The 16,884-nt window shown below is 48.6% G+C and overlaps 1 protein-coding gene across 3 annotated transcripts in view; it reads left to right on the top strand.

Annotated features, from left to right (window-relative positions):
• The window catches only part of ncoa1 (nuclear receptor coactivator 1), a 46,579-nt gene extending 31,280 nt beyond the window's left edge, over window positions 1–15,299 (top strand). The window contains exons 14-22 of one of the 3 annotated variants that reach the window (XM_080513916.1): window positions 414–590; window positions 918–1,032; window positions 2,591–2,744; window positions 3,529–3,825; window positions 7,514–7,603; window positions 11,278–11,617; window positions 12,568–12,730; window positions 12,802–12,970; window positions 14,634–15,299. In XM_080513916.1, coding sequence (XP_080370042.1) covers window positions 414–590; window positions 918–1,032; window positions 2,591–2,744; window positions 3,529–3,825; window positions 7,514–7,603; window positions 11,278–11,617; window positions 12,568–12,730; window positions 12,802–12,970; window positions 14,634–14,807 — 1,679 coding nt within the window. In that variant the 3' untranslated portion in view covers window positions 14,808–15,299. Of the gene's footprint in view, window positions 1–413; window positions 591–917; window positions 1,033–2,572; window positions 2,745–3,528; window positions 3,826–7,513; window positions 7,604–11,277; window positions 11,618–12,567; window positions 12,731–12,801; window positions 12,971–14,633 lie in introns of all 3 variants that reach the window. The other 2 variants (XM_080513915.1, XM_080513914.1) reach the window with 2 other exon arrangements.
• Window positions 15,300–16,884: the final 1,585 nt, after the last annotated feature.

Genomic DNA, 16,884 nt, shown 5'->3' with positions numbered 1-16,884 from the left:
TTCTCAATATTAGTTAGAAAGAAACATTCTGCTTTCATTTCTATTTTAGTTGTATCAGTCTAATCTCCAGAATAAAAGCATATAAATAAAGCAAAACAGCCAGAGAAGCTGGCACATTGAAAAACGAATAATGATAATAAAATAAAAAACAATAGTGTCCTTGCTTTTCAGGCTCGGCCCCTAATAACAAACTGGTGTACTGTGGAACAATAAAAACAGCATGATACTGAACAAGTACTCAAGTACAAATACACAGTCTAGATGCACAGACAGAAAAGAAAAGTTCAGCTGACAGACAAAGATGTAATTTTCACACAACTTGATAAAGTGAGTCAGCTAGTTTCCTTTTGCTCCGGGTCTTCAGCCGCTCTTTGTTTCTTGGTGCTCGCCTCGCTCTAACCTTTCTGCTGCAGGACCCGGCGACGGCGGCCCGCCATCAGGCTGCAGCCTCAAGAGTCAGTCGTCAGTGGATTTCTGCAGCCCCCCCACGCCGAGCCCACAGCAGGGCCAGGGAGAGCCCTTCCAGACCCCCAAAGACAGCAGCCCGTTCCCAGAGGTCGAGGTTCTCAACCCCTTCTGTTCAAGCACTGGTACGGATCTCTCTCTCTCTCTCTCTCTCTCTCTCTCTCTCTATATATATATATATATGTATACACACACACACACACTAAACCGTACCGGGGTCAAATCTGATGGCATGGGATTGAAGCGTGACACTGAATAGTCGTCTTTGTTGACTTGACCTCCATAAGCTATAACACATCGGCCTCACAAGTCGCACACTGAGGGAGAGAGAACTCACAATGCTATGCTAATGCTAAAACACCTGAGCAGCTGGAGGTCGGGGTGATGCAGCCACCCTCAACCAGTCTCAGTGTTTCTCTTCTCCACTAACACCAGTTGTCCTGCTTTTTCAGGCCTAACAAAGATGGATGTTGGAGACTCTCAGTTCCAGGCTCTGGCTCTGTCCGACACTTTGTCTTTTGAGGGCTTAGGATCGTCTCTGCAGGCGCCGCTGGCATCGCCACAAGAGTGAGTGTTGCTCATCACCTCAGGTTCTCCCCAAGGCCTCACTGAGTGAGAAACCATGACCAAACAAAAAGATGCAGTCAACTGGTGAACATTTTATTGAATACCATCTGTCAGAAGGTTGATTGTAGGTGCATTTGAGTTGCTGGTTAGAAAGGTAAGTTTGACAGGGGCGCATGTATGTTCGATGAGTTGGTAGGTAGGTTGATTAGATTGATTGGTAAGTCGCTAGATACATTTGATTGGTTGGTAGGTTGATTAAATTGACTGGTTGTTTAGTACATTTGTTCATTTATGGTAGATTTGGTCTGTTGGTTGGTTGGTAGGTAGGATCTGTCGGTCGGTTGATTAGATTGACTGGTAAGTACGTAGATACATTTGATTGGTTGGTAGGTAGGTAGATTTGGTTGATTGGGAGGTTAGGGTTATTGGTTGTTGGATAGGATGGTGTGTTGGTTGGTGAGATTGTTGGTAAATTTGGTTGTAGGGTTGGTTGGTGGGATGGTTGGCAGAGTTGGTTGTTGGGTTGGTTGGTGGGATGGTTGGTAAAGTTGGTTGTAGGGTTGGTTGGTAAAGTTGGTTGTTGGGTTGGTTGGTGGGATGGTTGGTAAAGTTGGTTGTAGGGTTGGTTGGTGGGATGGTTGGTAAAGTTGGTTGTAGGGTTGGTTGGTGGGGTGGTTGGTAAAGTTGGTTGTAGGGTTGGTTGGGGGGATGGTTGGCAGAGTTGGTTGTTGGGTTGGTTGGTGGGATGGTTGGTAAAGTTGGTTGTGGGGGTTGGTTGGTAAAGTTGGTTGTAGGGTTGGTTGGGGGGATGGTTGGCAGAGTTGGTTGTTGGGTTGGTTGGTAAAGTTGGTTGTAGGGTTGGCTGGTGGGATGGTTGGTAAAGTTGGTCGTTGGGTTGGTTGGTGGGATGGTTGGCAGAGTTGGTTGTTGGGTTGGTTGGTAAAGTTGGTTGTTGGGTTGGTTGGTTGTTGGGTTGGTTGGTTGGATGTAGTGATGGTTCTTGAACAGCAGCTGCTGGAGGAGGACTACCAACGGTGAAGTTAGGTCTTGATGTGGACACCTGTAGGCTAGCGTTAGCATCATGTGACCCAGCTCTCCGTGGTGTTAGCAGGCAGTGTTGTGCTGGAGGAGGACTACCAACGGTGAAGTTAGGTCTTGATGTGGACACTTGTAGGCTAGCGTTAGCATCATGTGACCCAGCTCTCCGTGGTGTTAGCAGGCAGTGTTGTGCTGGAGGAGGACTACCAACGGTGAAGTTAGGTCTTGATGTGGACACCTGTAGGCTAGCGTTAGCATCATGTGACCCAGCTCTCCGTGGTGTTAGCAGGCAGTGTTGTGCTGGAGGAGGACTACCAACGGTGAAGTTAGGTCTTGATGTGGACACTTGTAGGCTAGCGTTAGCATCATGTGACCCAGCTCTCCGTGGTGTTAGCAGGCAGTGTTGTGCTGGAGGAGGACTACCAACGGTGAAGTTAGGTCTTGATGTGGGCACTTGTAGGCTAGCGTTAGCATCATGTGACCCAGCTCTCCGTGGTGTTAGCAGGCAGTGTGTCCCCAGCATGCTGGATGAAGTGCTCGGACCCCCGACCACCACCGAGGGCCGGAACGACGAGAAGGCCCTGCTGGAGCAGCTCATCTCCTTCCTGAGCGGCACCGACGAGAGCGAGCTGGCCGAGCTGGATAAAGCCCTGGGCATCGACAAGCTAGTGCAGGTCCGTCCGACACGCTCCACAGCGCCACCTGGCCAATCAGCATGGCTCAACGGGAGGGGGGGCTGCAACTGCTCACTTTGTTTACAAAACAAACATCTCAACTACTTTTTTCATGTGAAGACAGAAATCAAAGCAGTCGATGGTATTTACAGGAGAAAGGGTTAGTTGTTACAAGTTTAGTCCTAAATTCAAACCAGTCGATGACATTTAAAGTAAAAAAAAATAATAATTCAAGTTTCGATTTGATTTTTCTTTATTTTTTGTCAATGCACTTAAAAGTAACTGCAGATATCACATATATTGTCAAAAGTGCAACTTTATTGCTACGATTGTCCTCAGAGTTAAAATTAATGTAAACAATCCCAAAATACAAAGTAAAGGAGGCTCCATCATTCAACAAGTTAAAGCTTCAACCAGGTTTAAGTGCAACAGCAACTATGGACCCCCACAAGGAGTGGTGGAATGGGATGGTAGAGTGGAATGGTAGAATGGGGTGGTAGAGTGGTAGAGTGGTAGAGTGGAATGGTAGAGTGGTAGAGTGGAATGGTAGAATGGGGTGGTAGAGTGGAGTGGTAGATCTAGACTCCTGGTGAACTAGTGGTTTAGGTCTAGACTCCTGGTGAACTAGTGGTTTAGGTCTAGACTCCTGGTGAACTAGTGGTTTAGGTCTAGACTCCAGGTGAACTAGTGGTTTAGGTCTAGACTCCAGGTGAACTAGTGGTTTAGGTCTAGACTCCTGGTCCCCCCTGAAGGACTAATGAAGTGTGTTGATGGTTTCTTGCAGGGCGGGGGTTTTGACCCCCTTCCTCAGACCTACCCCCCTCAGCAACCCACTGCCACCCCGGTGTCCCTGGACCCCAAACTGCCCCCCTACCCCCCCGCGCCCCCCCACGCTCTGCTGGCTGCGGTGAGGCAGCAGAGTCCTGGTTTCGGGGCCCCCCGGGGGGCCTTCCCCAGTGGGACCGGGGCCATCGGGCTGAGGCCGGGCGTCCCCCCACCGCAGGGGGCCGGGACTCCGCTCAGGCTGCCCCCCAACCAGCTGCGCCTGCAGCTGCAGCAGAGACTGCAGGGCCCCCAGCAGGTAGGGTAGTCTCTCTGGGTCTGTGTGGGTCTCTCTGGGTCTGTGTGGATCTCTCTGGGTCTGTGTGGGTCTCTCTGGGTCTGTGTGGGTCTCTCTGGGTCTGTGAGGGTCTCTCTGGGTCTGTGTGGGTCTCTCTGGGTCTGTGTGAGTCTCTCTGGGTCTGTGTGGGTCTCTCTGGGGCTGTGTGGGTCTCTCTGGGTCTGTGTGGATCTCTCTGGGTCTGTGTGGGTCTCTCTGGGTCTGTGTGGGTCTCTCTGGGTCTGTGAGGGTCTCTCGGGGTCTGTGTGGGTCTCTCTGGGTCTGTGAGGGTCTCTCTGGGTCTGTGAGGGTCTCTCTGGGTCTGTGAGGCCCCGGTTACTGGACAAGGCTTTGGGGACCAGTTTACAGAGAGTCCGTCTCCTTGGAAACGAGGTAAAAACTCCCAAAGTGGGACTTAAGACGCTCCAAGTCCAGGTCCAGCTCCAGGTCCTGGTCCTGGTCCTGCTCCTGGTCCAGGACCAGGTCCTGGTCGCCATGTTGGTCTTCTGCACCTGCTCAGGACAGCCAATCAGAGTAAAGGTTCCTGCACACTGCCTTTATTTTGACAGTCACTGTAATAACATCCAACATGGTGGTTTTATTTTGACAGTCACTGTAATAACATCCAACATGGTGGCTTTATTTTGACAGTCACTGTAATAACATCCAACATGGTGGTTTTATTTTGACAGTCACTGTAATAACATCCAACATGGTGGTTTTATTTTGACAGTCACTGTAATAACATCCAACATGGTGGTTTTATTTTGACAGTCACTGTAATAACATCCAACATGGTGGTTTTATTTTGACAGTCACTGTAATAACATCCAACATGGTGGCTTTATTTTGACAGTCACTGTAATAACATCCAACATGGTGGTTTTATTTTGACAGTCACTGTAATAACATCCAACATGGTGGTTTTATTTTGACAGTCACTGTAATAACATCCAACATGGTGGTTTTATTTTGACAGTCACTGTAATAACATCCAACATGGTGGCTTTATTTTGACAGTCACTGTAATAACATCCAACATGGTGGCTTTATTTTGACAGTCACTGTAATAACATCCAACATGGTGGCTTTATTTTGACAGTCACTGTAATAACATCCAACATGGTGGTTTTATTTTGACAGTCACTGTAATAACATCCAACATGGTGGCTTTATTTTGACAGTCACTGTAATAACATCCAACATGGTGGTTTTATTTTGACAGTCACTGTAATAACATCCAACATGGTGGTTTTATTTTGACAGTCACTGTAATAACATCCAACATGGTGGTTTTATTTTGACAGTCACTGTAATAACATCCAACATGGTGGCTTTATTTTGACAGTCACTGTAATAACATCCAACATGGTGGCTTTATTTTGACAGTCACTGTAATAACATCCAACATGGTGGCTTTATTTTGACAGTCACTGTAATAACATCCAACATGGTGGTTTTATTTTGACAGTCACTGTAATAACATCCAACATGGTGGTTTTATTTTGACAGTCACTGTAATAACATCCAACATGGTGGTTTTATTTTGACAGTCACTGTAATAACATCCAACATGGTGGTTTTATTTTGACAGTCACTGTAATAACATCCAACATGGTGGTTTTATTTTGACAGTCACTGTAATAACATCCAACATGGTGGCTTTATTTTGACAGTCACTGTAATAACATCCAACATGGTGGCTTTATTTTGACAGTCACTGTAATAACATCCAACATGGTGGTTTTATTTTGACAGTCACTGTAATAACATCCAACATGGTGGCTTTATTTTGACAGTCACTGTAATAACATCCAACATGGTGGTTTTATTTTGACAGTCACTGTAATAACATCCAACATGGTGGCTTTATTTTGACAGTCACTGTAATAACATCCAACATGGTGGTCTGTCCACTAGAATGTTCTGCCAGTGTTAATGTTTGATTGAACTATTTCAGATGAGCTGTTCTGGAACCAGAGTCAGTTAACTCAGAGTTTGTTGAACCTCCTTCTGGCCCCCCCCTACCCCCCAGTTTCATCTCAGTATTGATCCAACCGTTCCTCCTCAGCTGCAGAGCCCCCCCCCCCAGTTTCATCTCAGTATTGATCCAACCATTCCTCCTCAGCTGCAGAGCCCCCCCCTACCCCCCAGTTTCATCTCAGTATTGATCCAACCGTTCCTCCTCAGCTGCAGAGCCCCCCCCCCCCAGTTTCATCTCAGTATTGATCCAACCATTCCTCCTCAGCTGCAGAGCCCCCCCTCCCCCCCAGTTTCATCTCAGTATTGATCCAACCATTCCTCCTCAGCTGCAGAGCCCCCCCTCCCCCCCAGTTTCATCTCAGTATTGATCCAACCGTTCCTCCTCAGCTGCAGAGCCCCCCCTCCCCCCCAGTTTCATCTCAGTATTGATCCAACCATTCCTCCTCAGCTGCAGAGCCCCCCCTCCCCCCCAGTTTCATCTCAGTATTGATCCAACCGTTCTTCCTCAGCTGCAGAGCCCCCCCTCCCCCCAGTTTCATCTCAGTATTGATCCAACCATTCCTCCTCAGCTGCAGAGCCCCCCCTCCCCCCCAGTTTCATCTCAGTATTGATCCAACCGTTCCTCCTCAGCTGCAGAGCCCCCCCCAGTTTCATCTCAGTATTGATCCAACCATTCCTCCTCAGCTGCAGAGCCCCCCCTCCCCCCCAGTTTCATCTCAGTATTGATCCAACCGTTCCTCCTCAGCTGCAGAGCCCCCTCCCCCCCGTTTCATCTCAGTATTGATCCAACCGTTCCTCCTCAGCTGCAGAGCCCCCTCCCCCCCGTTTCATCTCAGTATTGATCCAACCGTTCCTCCTCAGCTGCAGAGCCCTCCCCCCCAGTTTCATCTCAGTATTGATCCAACCATTCCTCCTCAGCTGCAGAGCCCCCTCCCCCCCAGTTTCATCTCAGTATTGATTCAACCGTTCTTCCTCAGCTGCAGAGCCCTCCCCCCCAGTTTCATCTCAGTATTGATCCAACCTTTCCTCCTCAGCTGCAGAGCCCTCCCCCCCAGTTTCATCTCAGTATTGATCCAACCGTTCTTCCTCAGCTGCAGAGCCCCCTCCCCCCGTTTCATCTCAGTATTGATCCAACCGTTCTTCCTCAGCTGCAGAGCCCCCTCCCCCCCGTTTCATCTCAGTATTGATCCAACCGTTCCTCCTCAGCTGCAGAGCCCCCCCCTCCCCCCCAGTTTCATCTCAGTATTGATCCAACCATTCCTCCTCAGCTGCAGAGCCCCCTCCCCCCCAGTTTCATCTCAGTATTGATTCAACCGTTCTTCCTCAGCTGCAGAGCCCTCCCCCCCAGTTTCATCTCAGTATTGATCCAACCGTTCTTCCTCAGCTGCAGAGCCACCCCCCCGTTTCATCTCAGTATTGATCCAACCGTTCCTCCTCAGCTGCAGAGCCCCCCCCTCCCCCCCAGTGTCATCTCAGTATTGATCCAACCGTTCCTCCTCAGCTGCAGAGCCCCCCCCTCCCCCCCAGTTTCATCTCAGTATTGATCCAACCGTTCTTCCTCAGCTGCAGAGCCCCCCCCTCCCCCCCAGTTTCATCTCAGTATTGATCCAACCGTTCCTCCTCAGCTGCAGAGCCCCCCCCTCCCCCCCAGTTTCATCTCAGTATTGATCCAACCGTTCCTCCTCAGCTGCAGAGCCGGCTGGCGGCCATGAGTCCGTTTAGCGGAGCAGCATCGGGGGTCCGGCCCGGGGCCCCCCAGCCCCCCGTCCCCTCACAGGTGAGACCTACCACGTCACTTTATCAATAATCATCTCACACATTAGAAAAACATGAGAGAAATCAGAATTAAGATGAGAACATACAGACGTTATGTTTAATGTGCGGAGAATAAACTGCATGAAGGATAAAGAGAATAAAGTGTATAAACAAATTCATGAAGTTATTTACAAATTGTCAGAAAGTAGAAGTCGGGCTTTAAAAAGAACTAAAATGGAAAATAGCTAAAAAAAAATTAAAAATCACCATAAATGGTGAATTTAAAACATTTAAAAAAACTGAATATGCCAAAATTACCAATATTCATTAAAAGCTTATGAATGTGAAGGACAGAAGGGTTAAGAGCGTTACTATTACAATAACACATCGTCAGTTAGGTCCAGCTAGCCCTAACCCTAACCCTATCGTCAGCTAGGTCCAGCTAGCCCTAACCCTAACCCTATCGTCAGCTAGGTCCAGCTAGCCCTAACCCTAACCCTATCGTCAGCTAGGTCCAGCTAGCCCTAACCCTAACCCTATCCTCAGCTAGGTCCAGCTAGCCCTAACCCTATCGTCAGCTAGGTCCAGCTAACCCTAACCCTATCCTCAGCTAGGTCCAGCTAGCCCTAACCCTAACCCTATCCTCAGCTAGGTCCAGCTAGCCCTAACCCTAACCCTATCGTCAGCTAGGTCCAGCTAACCCTAACCCTATCCTCAGCTAGGTCCAGCTAGCCCTAACCCTAACCCTATCCTCAGCTAGGTCCAGCTAGCCCTAACCCTAACCCTATCGTCAGCTAGGTCCAGCTAACCCTAACCCTATCGTCAGCTAGGTCCAGCTAACCCTAACCCTATCGTCAGCTAGGTCCAGCTGACCCTAACCCTAACCCTATCCTCAGCTAGGTCCAGCTAGCCCTAACCCTAACCCTATCCTCAGCTAGGTCCAGCTAGCCCTAACCCTAACCCTATCGTCAGCTAGGTCCAGCTAACCCTAACCCTATCGTCAGCTAGGTCCAGCTAACCCTAACCCTATCGTCAGCTAGGTCCAGCTGACCCTAACCCTAACCCTATCGTCAGGTAGGTCCAGCTAGCCCTAACCCTAACCCTATCGTCAGCTAGGTCCAGCTAGCCCTAACCCTAACCCTATCGTCAGCTAGGCCCAGCTAGCCCTAACCCTATCGTCAGCTAGGTCCAGCTAGCCCTAACCCTAACCCTATCGTCAGCTAGGTCCAGCTAGCCCTAACCCTAACCCTATCGTCAGCTAGGTCCAGCTAGCCCTAACCCTAACCCTATCGTCAGCTAGGTCCAGCTAACCCTAACCCTATCGTCAGCTAGGTCCAGCTAACCCTAACCCTAACCCTATCGTCAGCTAGGTCCAGCTAACCCTAACCCTATCGTCAGCTAGGTCCAGCTAACCCTAACCCTAACCCTATCGTCAGTTAGGTCCAGCTAGCCCTAACCCTAACCCTATCGTCAGCTAGGTCCAGCTGACCCTAACCCTAACCCTATCGTCAGCTAGGTCCAGCTGACCCTAACCCTAACCCTATCGTCAGCTAGGTCCAGCTAGCCCTAACCCTAACCCTATCGTCAGCTAGGTCCAGCTAACCCTAACCCTAACCCTATCGTCAGCTAGGTCCAGCTAGCCCTAACCCTATCGTCAGCTAGGTCCAGCTAACCCTAACCCTATCATCAGCTAGGTCCAGCTGGCCCTAACCCTAACCCTATCGTCAGCTAGGTCCAGCTAACCCTAACCCTATCGTCAGCTAGGTCCAGCTAGCCCTAACCCTATCGTCAGCTAGGTCCAGCTGACCCTAACCCTAGCCCTATCGTCAGCTAGGTCCAGCTAACGGCTTCAGACACGTCACAACGTTCTAAAGGTTTACAGCTTACAATTGTATAGAAAATGTTCATAAAGATAAATAATAACGAATCAGTGAAATTGTGAATTGAGAAATGTTTCCCATCTGAAAAGTTGATGAGTGCCGGTTTTTGTACGTATATCCAGACGATACGTGAAGCTTTTTTAGCCTCGTTTTTAACTTTTCAATTCTTTCGGTGGAAAAGGACAAAAAGCTCTTTTGATTATAAAGATTAGAGACGCCGGAGTTAAACAACTGAGCAGCGTCGGGTTTACTGCTAGTGATTCAAAACTTTGTCCTCCTCTTGATATTTTATAAGAAACTTTGTCCTCTTGATATTTTATAACAAACTTTGTCCTCCTCTTGATATTTTATAACAAACTTTGTCCTCCTCTTGATATTTTATAAGAAACTTTGTCCTCCTCTTGATATTTTATAACAAACTTTGTCCTCCTCTTGATATTTTATAACAAACTTTGTCCTCCTCTTGATATTTTATAACAAACTTTGTCCTCCTCTTGATATTTTATAAGAAACTTTGTCCTCCTCTTGATATTTTATAAGAAACTTTGTCCTCCTCTTGATATTTTATAAGAAACTTTGTCCTCCTCTTGATATTTTATAAGAAACTTTGTCCTCCTCTTGATATTTTATAAGAAACTTTGTCCTCCTCTTGATATTTTATAAGAAACTTTGTCCTCCTCTTGATATTTTATAAGAAACTTTGTCCTCCTCTTGATATTTTATAAGAAACTTGGTCCTCCTCTTGATATTTTATAAGAAACTTGGTCCTCCTCTTGATATTTTATAACAAACTTTGTCCTCCTCTTGATATTTTATAACAAACTTTGTCCTCCTCTTGATATTTTACAAGAAACTTTGTCCTCCTCTTGATATTTTATAAGAAACTTTGTCCTCCTCTTGATATTTTATAAGAAACTTTGTCCTCCTCTTGATATTTTATAAGAAACTTTGTCCTCCTCTTGATATTTTATAAGAAGCGTTGTCCTCTTGATATTTTATAACAAACTTTGTCCTCCTCTTGATATTTTATAAGAAACGTTGTCCTCTTGATATTTTATAACAAACTTTGTCCTCCTCTTGATATTTTATAAGAAACGTTGTCCTCTTGATATTTTATAAGAAACGTTGTCCTCTTGATATTTTATAACAAACTTTGTCCTCCTCTTGATATTTTATAAGAAACGTTGTCCTCTTGATATTTTATAACAAACTTTGTCCTCCTCTTGATATTTTATAAGAAACTTTGTCCTCCTCTTGATATTTTATAACAAACTTTGTCCTCCTCTTGATATTTTATAAGAAACTTTGTCCTCCTCTTGATATTTTATAAGAAACTTTGTCCTCCTCTTGATATTTTATAAGAAACTTTGTCCTCCTCTTGATATTTTATAAGAAACTTTGTCCTCCTCTTGATATTTTATAAGAAACTTTGTCCTCCTCTTGATATTTTATAAGAAACTTTGTCCTCCTCTTGATATTTTATAAGAAACTTTGTCCTCCTCTTGATATTTTATAAGAAACTTTGTCCTCCTCTTGATATTTTATAAGAAACTTTGTCCTCCTCTTGATATTTTATAAGAAACTTTGTCCTCCTCTTGATATTTTATAAGAAACTTTGTCCTCCTCTTGATATTTTATAAGAAACTTTGTCCTCCTCTTGATATTTTATAAGAAACTTTGTCCTCCTCTTGATATTTTATAAGAAACTTTGTCCTGTGTTGGGGTTAGTGTGAGATGTTGGAATGAAGCCTGGTCCAGGTTCTCTTTATGCCGACAGACACAGATGACCCCCCCATTACTCTCGTTGCCCCCCCAGCCTCCACTGAACGCCCAGATGTTGGCTCAGCGCCAGAGGGAGCTCTACAGCATCCAGCACCGCCAGCGCCAGCTGTTCCAGCAGAAGGTCCTGTTCATGAGACAGAACATGGCCGGTGCCAGCCCCCCCACCAAAGGAGCCCCCACCACACCTCAGCAGCAGCAGCAGCAGCAGTTCAGCTTCCCGGCGGGGTACAACACCATGACGGGAACCCCCCCTACCTCAGCCAGCCCCTTCAGCCCCCTGGACGCCAAGCTGGCTCCCAGAGGCCCTCTCACCAGCCCCCCACCGGGGGGGCAGTTCAGCACCACTGGCCTCTTTCAGCAGTTTGGGGGCGCCGGTGAGTAAAGTTGGAAGATGGCATGAGAAGAGTTAGTGAAAAGTCTCTGACTCGCAAATGTTTGATTGACAGCCACTTCATCCAACCCTGTTAGAGAGGGGTGGGGCCTCTGTCGTTCTGATTGGATGGGGTGGTTGGATGTCACATGATTGGATGGGGTGGTTGGATGTCACATGATTGGATGGGGTGGTTGGAGGTCAGACGGTTGGATGGGGTGGTTGGATGTCAGACGATTGGATGGGGTGGTTGGATGTCACATGATTGGATGGGGTGGTTGGATGTCAGACGGTTGGATGGGGTGGTTGGATGTCAGACGGTTGGATGGGGTGGTTGGATGTCACATGAGTGGATGGGGTGGTTGGATGTCACATGGTTGGATGGGGTGGTTGGATGTCACATGATTGGATGGGGTGGTTGGATGTCAGATGGTTGGATGGGGTGGTTGGATGTCAGACGGTTGGATGGGGTGGTTGGATGTCAGACGGTTGGATGGGGTGGTTGGATGTCAGACGGTTGGATGGGGTGGTTGGATGTCAGACGGTTGGATGGGGTGGTTGGATGTCAGACGGTTGGATGGGGTGGTTGGATGTCAGACGGTTGGATGGGGTGGTTTGAGACAACGAGCGTCCAGTCGTCATTTGAACGGTCAATTTTCAGAAAAGGCGGCAGATATAATAGCAGATGTTGATCAAAGCCTCTAAAATCTGTAAAGAAATCAAATGTGTATAATGTCCATCACTACTTGGCCAGGTACAGGTACAGGTACAGGTACAGGTACAAGTACAAGTACAAGTGAAAACCACCAATGAAAAGAGGCTTTTACCGTAAAAGAAAAAGGCCCACTTTTGAACAAAGCAGGGTTAGACGTGACTGTTAAAGGCCAAACCTCCATGTCGTAGAGAGTCCAGACTGTTGAGCTCCATTCTTATTCGGCTCTTTTCCGTCTTCAGCCGTGGTCCAACAAGACCCCCCGTTCCCTCCGGAGATGAGCCCCACCAGCCCTCTGCTGTCGCCTCAGAACTCCAGCTCCCAGAGTCCTCTGCTTCAGCAGGCCCCGCCCCCTGGCTACCAGTCACCAGACATGAAGAGCTGGCAACAAGCAGGGTTGGGCAGGTGAGGATGGCGGCGGCTGCCGGCCGGCCTGTTCCCGCCCAGTGGCCGTAACGTGTCTCTGCTGCTTCCAGCCTGTTCGCTCAGTCGGGCCAGAGCGCGGCGCTGCCGGCCTTCCCCCAGCAGGGGGTCTACAACAACATGAGCATCACCGTGTCCATGGCCGGGGCCTCGGCCGGTGTGGCGGCCATACCTCCAGTGGGGCAGGCGGTGGGCGTGGCCTCAGTGTGCAGTGATCAGCAGGTGAGTGGCAGCTCAAGCTCTCAGCGGGGGGGCACCGCCACGTCTGGCTACTTGGCATGCAGTGACCTCTCCTGCTCATATTTGTGTTCCTGTTATATTTTTATATGCAAGTGGCATTACTCGCCAAACAGCTGTCAAACATGTGGCTTTTACTCTCAAATATGGTCATCACAGGATTTTAAGTGGTACTTTACCAGCTTTCTGATGTCATGCCGATATACTCATATACAAGTTGCTTCTTATTATCAGTCACGTGACCAGCCAAACCAGCAACAAACATCACTTATCGCAAACAGTGGTACTAATGCAAGTTTTTCTGTGGTACTGTTGCAGCATTCTGTTATCATATAGTGACATGTAGTGGTCATATTTGATGTGACTGTTATCTTTTCATACATAAATTACATGACCAACCCAAAAGGTGACACGAGTCCTGAAAACAGGAAATGTGGAGGATTTTCTGCATCAGGATTCTGTTGTCATACAGTGACATCTAGTGGTCTCAGATGGTACTACGGTTGCATGTTGCTATGTAAGTCACAGAACCTGTCAAAAAGCTACAAAAACAAAAAGCACAACATATAGTCTGGAAAATCTGGTGCATTTACACAGAAACAGGAGTATTCATGCATATCGTAAAACTTGCCCACTCCACACAGTCCTGGAATCGAACCCGGGTCCTGTGCTTGTGCAGCAAGGAGGCTCAGGCCCCGTTTACACAACGTTTGAATAGAAAATGCAAAACTCTGGTTGTATTTTGTGTGGCTGTTCACTGAAAACGTAACTTCCGTGTAGACGAGGGGAAATTCTGTTCCTGGTCGCCAGGTTGGTACCAACTGCTTCTTCTGCACATGCTCAGTAGAGCCAATCACAACTATGTTTCCACCATCGTGTCATGACTCTGTCCTTATTCTCCTGGACTTGGTACTTTTATTTTGACAGTCACCATAACAACAATACTACTTGGTAGTTTTATTTTGACAGTCACTGTAGTTACAGTCCAAATTGGTAGCTTTATTTTGACAGTCACCATAATAACAATGCAATTTGCTCCTCTCTAAGCCTCCTCCCTCTCTAAGCCTCCTCCCTCTCTAAGCCTCCTCCCTCTCTAAGCCTCCTCCCTCTCTGAGCCTCCTCCCTCTCTGAGCCTCCTCCCTCTCTGAGCCTCCTCCCTCTCTGAGCCTCCTCCCTCTCTGAGCCTCCTCCCTCTCTAAGCCTCCTCCCTCTCTGAGCCTCCTCCCTCTCTGAGCCTCCTCCCTCTCTGAGCCTCCTCCCTCTCTAAGCCTCCTCCCTCTCTGAGCCTCCTCCCTCTCTAAGCCTCCTCCCTCTCTGAGCCTCCTCCCTCTCTAAGCCTCCTCCCTCTCTGAGCCTCCTCCCTCTCTAAGCCACCTCCCTCTCTGAGCCTCCTCCCTCTCTGAGCCTCCTCCCTCTCTAAGCCACCTCCCTCTCTGAGCCTCCTCCCTCTCTAAGCCTCCTCCCTCTCTGAGCCTCCTCCCTCTCTAAGCCTCCTCCCTCTCTGAGCCTCCTCCCTCTCTGAGCCTCCTCCCTCTCTGAGCCTCCTCCCTCTCTGAGCCTCCTCCCTCTCTAAGCCACCTCCCTCTCTGAGCCTCCTCCCTCTCTAAGCCACCTCCCTCTCTAAGCCTCCTCCCTCTCTGTCCCGCAGGTGCAGCAGGTGCAGCAGGTGCAGGTGTTTGCCGACGTCCAGTGCACGGTGAACCTGGTGGGCAGCGACTCGTATCTGAACCAGGCCGCCTCCCAGAAGGGCCCCGGGCCCCAGGGCCCCCCGAGTAACCAGGCCCAGCAGAAGAGCCTCCTCCAGCAGCTGCTCACCGAGTGACTCCCCCCCTTCTCTTCCTCACTCTCCTCCTCCTCTGGGGGGGGTCCAGGTCCGCTGGTACTCTCAGACCTGCCTGTCTAATCTGTCTGACAACCTGTCTGTCTGCCTCAGCCTATTGAAGGCAGTGTTGTCTTGCTGCTCATCCCTCGGTGTCCTACTTCCTGCTTCCTGCCCCAAGAAAGAAAGAAAGAAAGAAAGAAAGAAGCCACGTCATTCTAGATTTGCCAAGTTGTCTTCACTGTAGAATCAGGGCCGGCCTCCTCTTTCTCTCCTTGTTTTGTTCACTTCATCGGGGGCGTCGCAGCAGCTGCAGCACCTCTGGATGTTTACTTTTTGATTCTTATTTTTGTCATTATTTGGACTTGTCCAGTCTCCGCGGTGTGGAATGTTGAGAGGCTTTGTGGGATAGAAGCTCAGGATCAGCTGGATCTGATCTGCTCTCTGGAAGGGCTTCTTCTTCTCTTTCATCCTTCTGCTCTCACCTTCATCATCACTAGCATCATGGACAGCAGAACGATGGGTGGGTGGGTGGGTGGATGGATGGATGGGTGGGTGGGTGGGTGTGTGGGTGGATGGATGGATGGATGGGTGGATGGGTGGGTGGATGGGTGGGTGGATGGGTGGATGGGTGGGTGGGTGGATGGATGGATGGATGGGTGGGTGGGTGGGTGTGTGGATGGATGGATGGATGGGTGGATGGATGGATGGATGGGTGGATGGATGGGTGGGTGGATGGATGGGTGGGTGGATGGGTGGATGGATGGGTGGGTGGGTGGATGGGTGGGTGGATGGGTGGGTGGATGGATGGGTGGGTGGGTGGATGGATGGATGGGTGGATGGATGGGTGGGTGGATGGATGGGTGGATGGGTGAGTGGGTGGGTGGATGGGTGGATGGGTGGGTGGGTGGGTGGGTGGATGGATGGGTGGGTGGGTGGGTGGATGGATGGATGGATGGGTGGGTGGATGGGTGGGTGGGTGGGTGGATGGGTGGATGGGTGGGTGGATGGGTGGGTGGGTGGATGGATGGGTGGGTGGGTGGGTGGGTGGATGGGTGGATGGGTGGGTGGATGGATGGGTGGGTGGGTGGGTGGGTGGATGGATGGATGGGTGGATGGGTGGGTGGATGGATGGATGGGTGGGTGGGTGGGTGGATGGATGGATGGATGGGTGGGTGGGTGGGTGGATGGATGGATGGATGGGTGGGTGGGAGACAGATGGTATGCTGCTCAGTTTCGTTCTATTTTATGGGGACTTAACTCCTAACCCTTGTCAAGGTTTGATTTTATTCCCTCAAAGTCTAAAAAGAGACTGTTATTATTTAACTGTCCATCACATTTTAACCCCCCCACCCCCCCTCAGTAGCTGTGAATACAGAGCTCCCGCTTGGGTTCTCTCTCTCTCTCTCTCTCTCTCTCTCTCTCTCTCTCTCTCTGCCTATCAGTGTTGTTTACCTACATGCAGGAGGTAGTATTGTATAGTACAGGAGGACAAAAGACTCAATCTTGTAACTTGCTTTTCCTCTGAGGTTTAAAAAAAGACGTGCAATGAATCCATGTGATTCATGTTAGGTTTGGGTTAATTATTTTTGTCGTAGATTTACCTCTTTTAAGAAAAAAGTTTCTCGACATACGGTAAAAGGAGGAAAAGGATTCCAGCTCTCCCAAAATGTAACAAAAAGACATAAAGGTACAATATGTAACGTTTTCAGTCTTAAAGGTTTTAGTCCTGTAATGCCAGTCCTCACCACCAGATGGTGCAGCGAGTCACAGAATGTACGATCCAACCGTTGTTACTTCGATCTTACATACTATACCTTTTAAGTCAACCATTTCCCGAGAAAGCAACAAAAGAAGAAAAGCTTGATTTGACTCTTTCTCATGTCTACAAACTTTCTGTTTGATGATCTTGGATGATTGAAATGAGGGGTTTGTTGTCTTTATTATCTATTTGGGGTAACCAAGGAGCTCGGGAGCCATCTTTCCTCACGCGCTCTTCTTTTTTTTCTTGTATATGTACAATAATTTGTGGAAAGTGCAGACAGTAAAGTGTTTGTAAAAGAAAGAGGAGAAACATCCC

The sequence above is a fragment of the Blennius ocellaris genome, assembly GCF_963422515.1.
Source record: "Blennius ocellaris genome assembly, chromosome: 18".
Lineage (NCBI taxonomy): Eukaryota > Metazoa > Chordata > Actinopteri > Blenniiformes > Blenniidae > Blennius > Blennius ocellaris.
The sequence above is the reverse complement of the archived record's forward strand: the minus strand, read 5'-3'. Positions and strand labels throughout refer to the sequence as shown.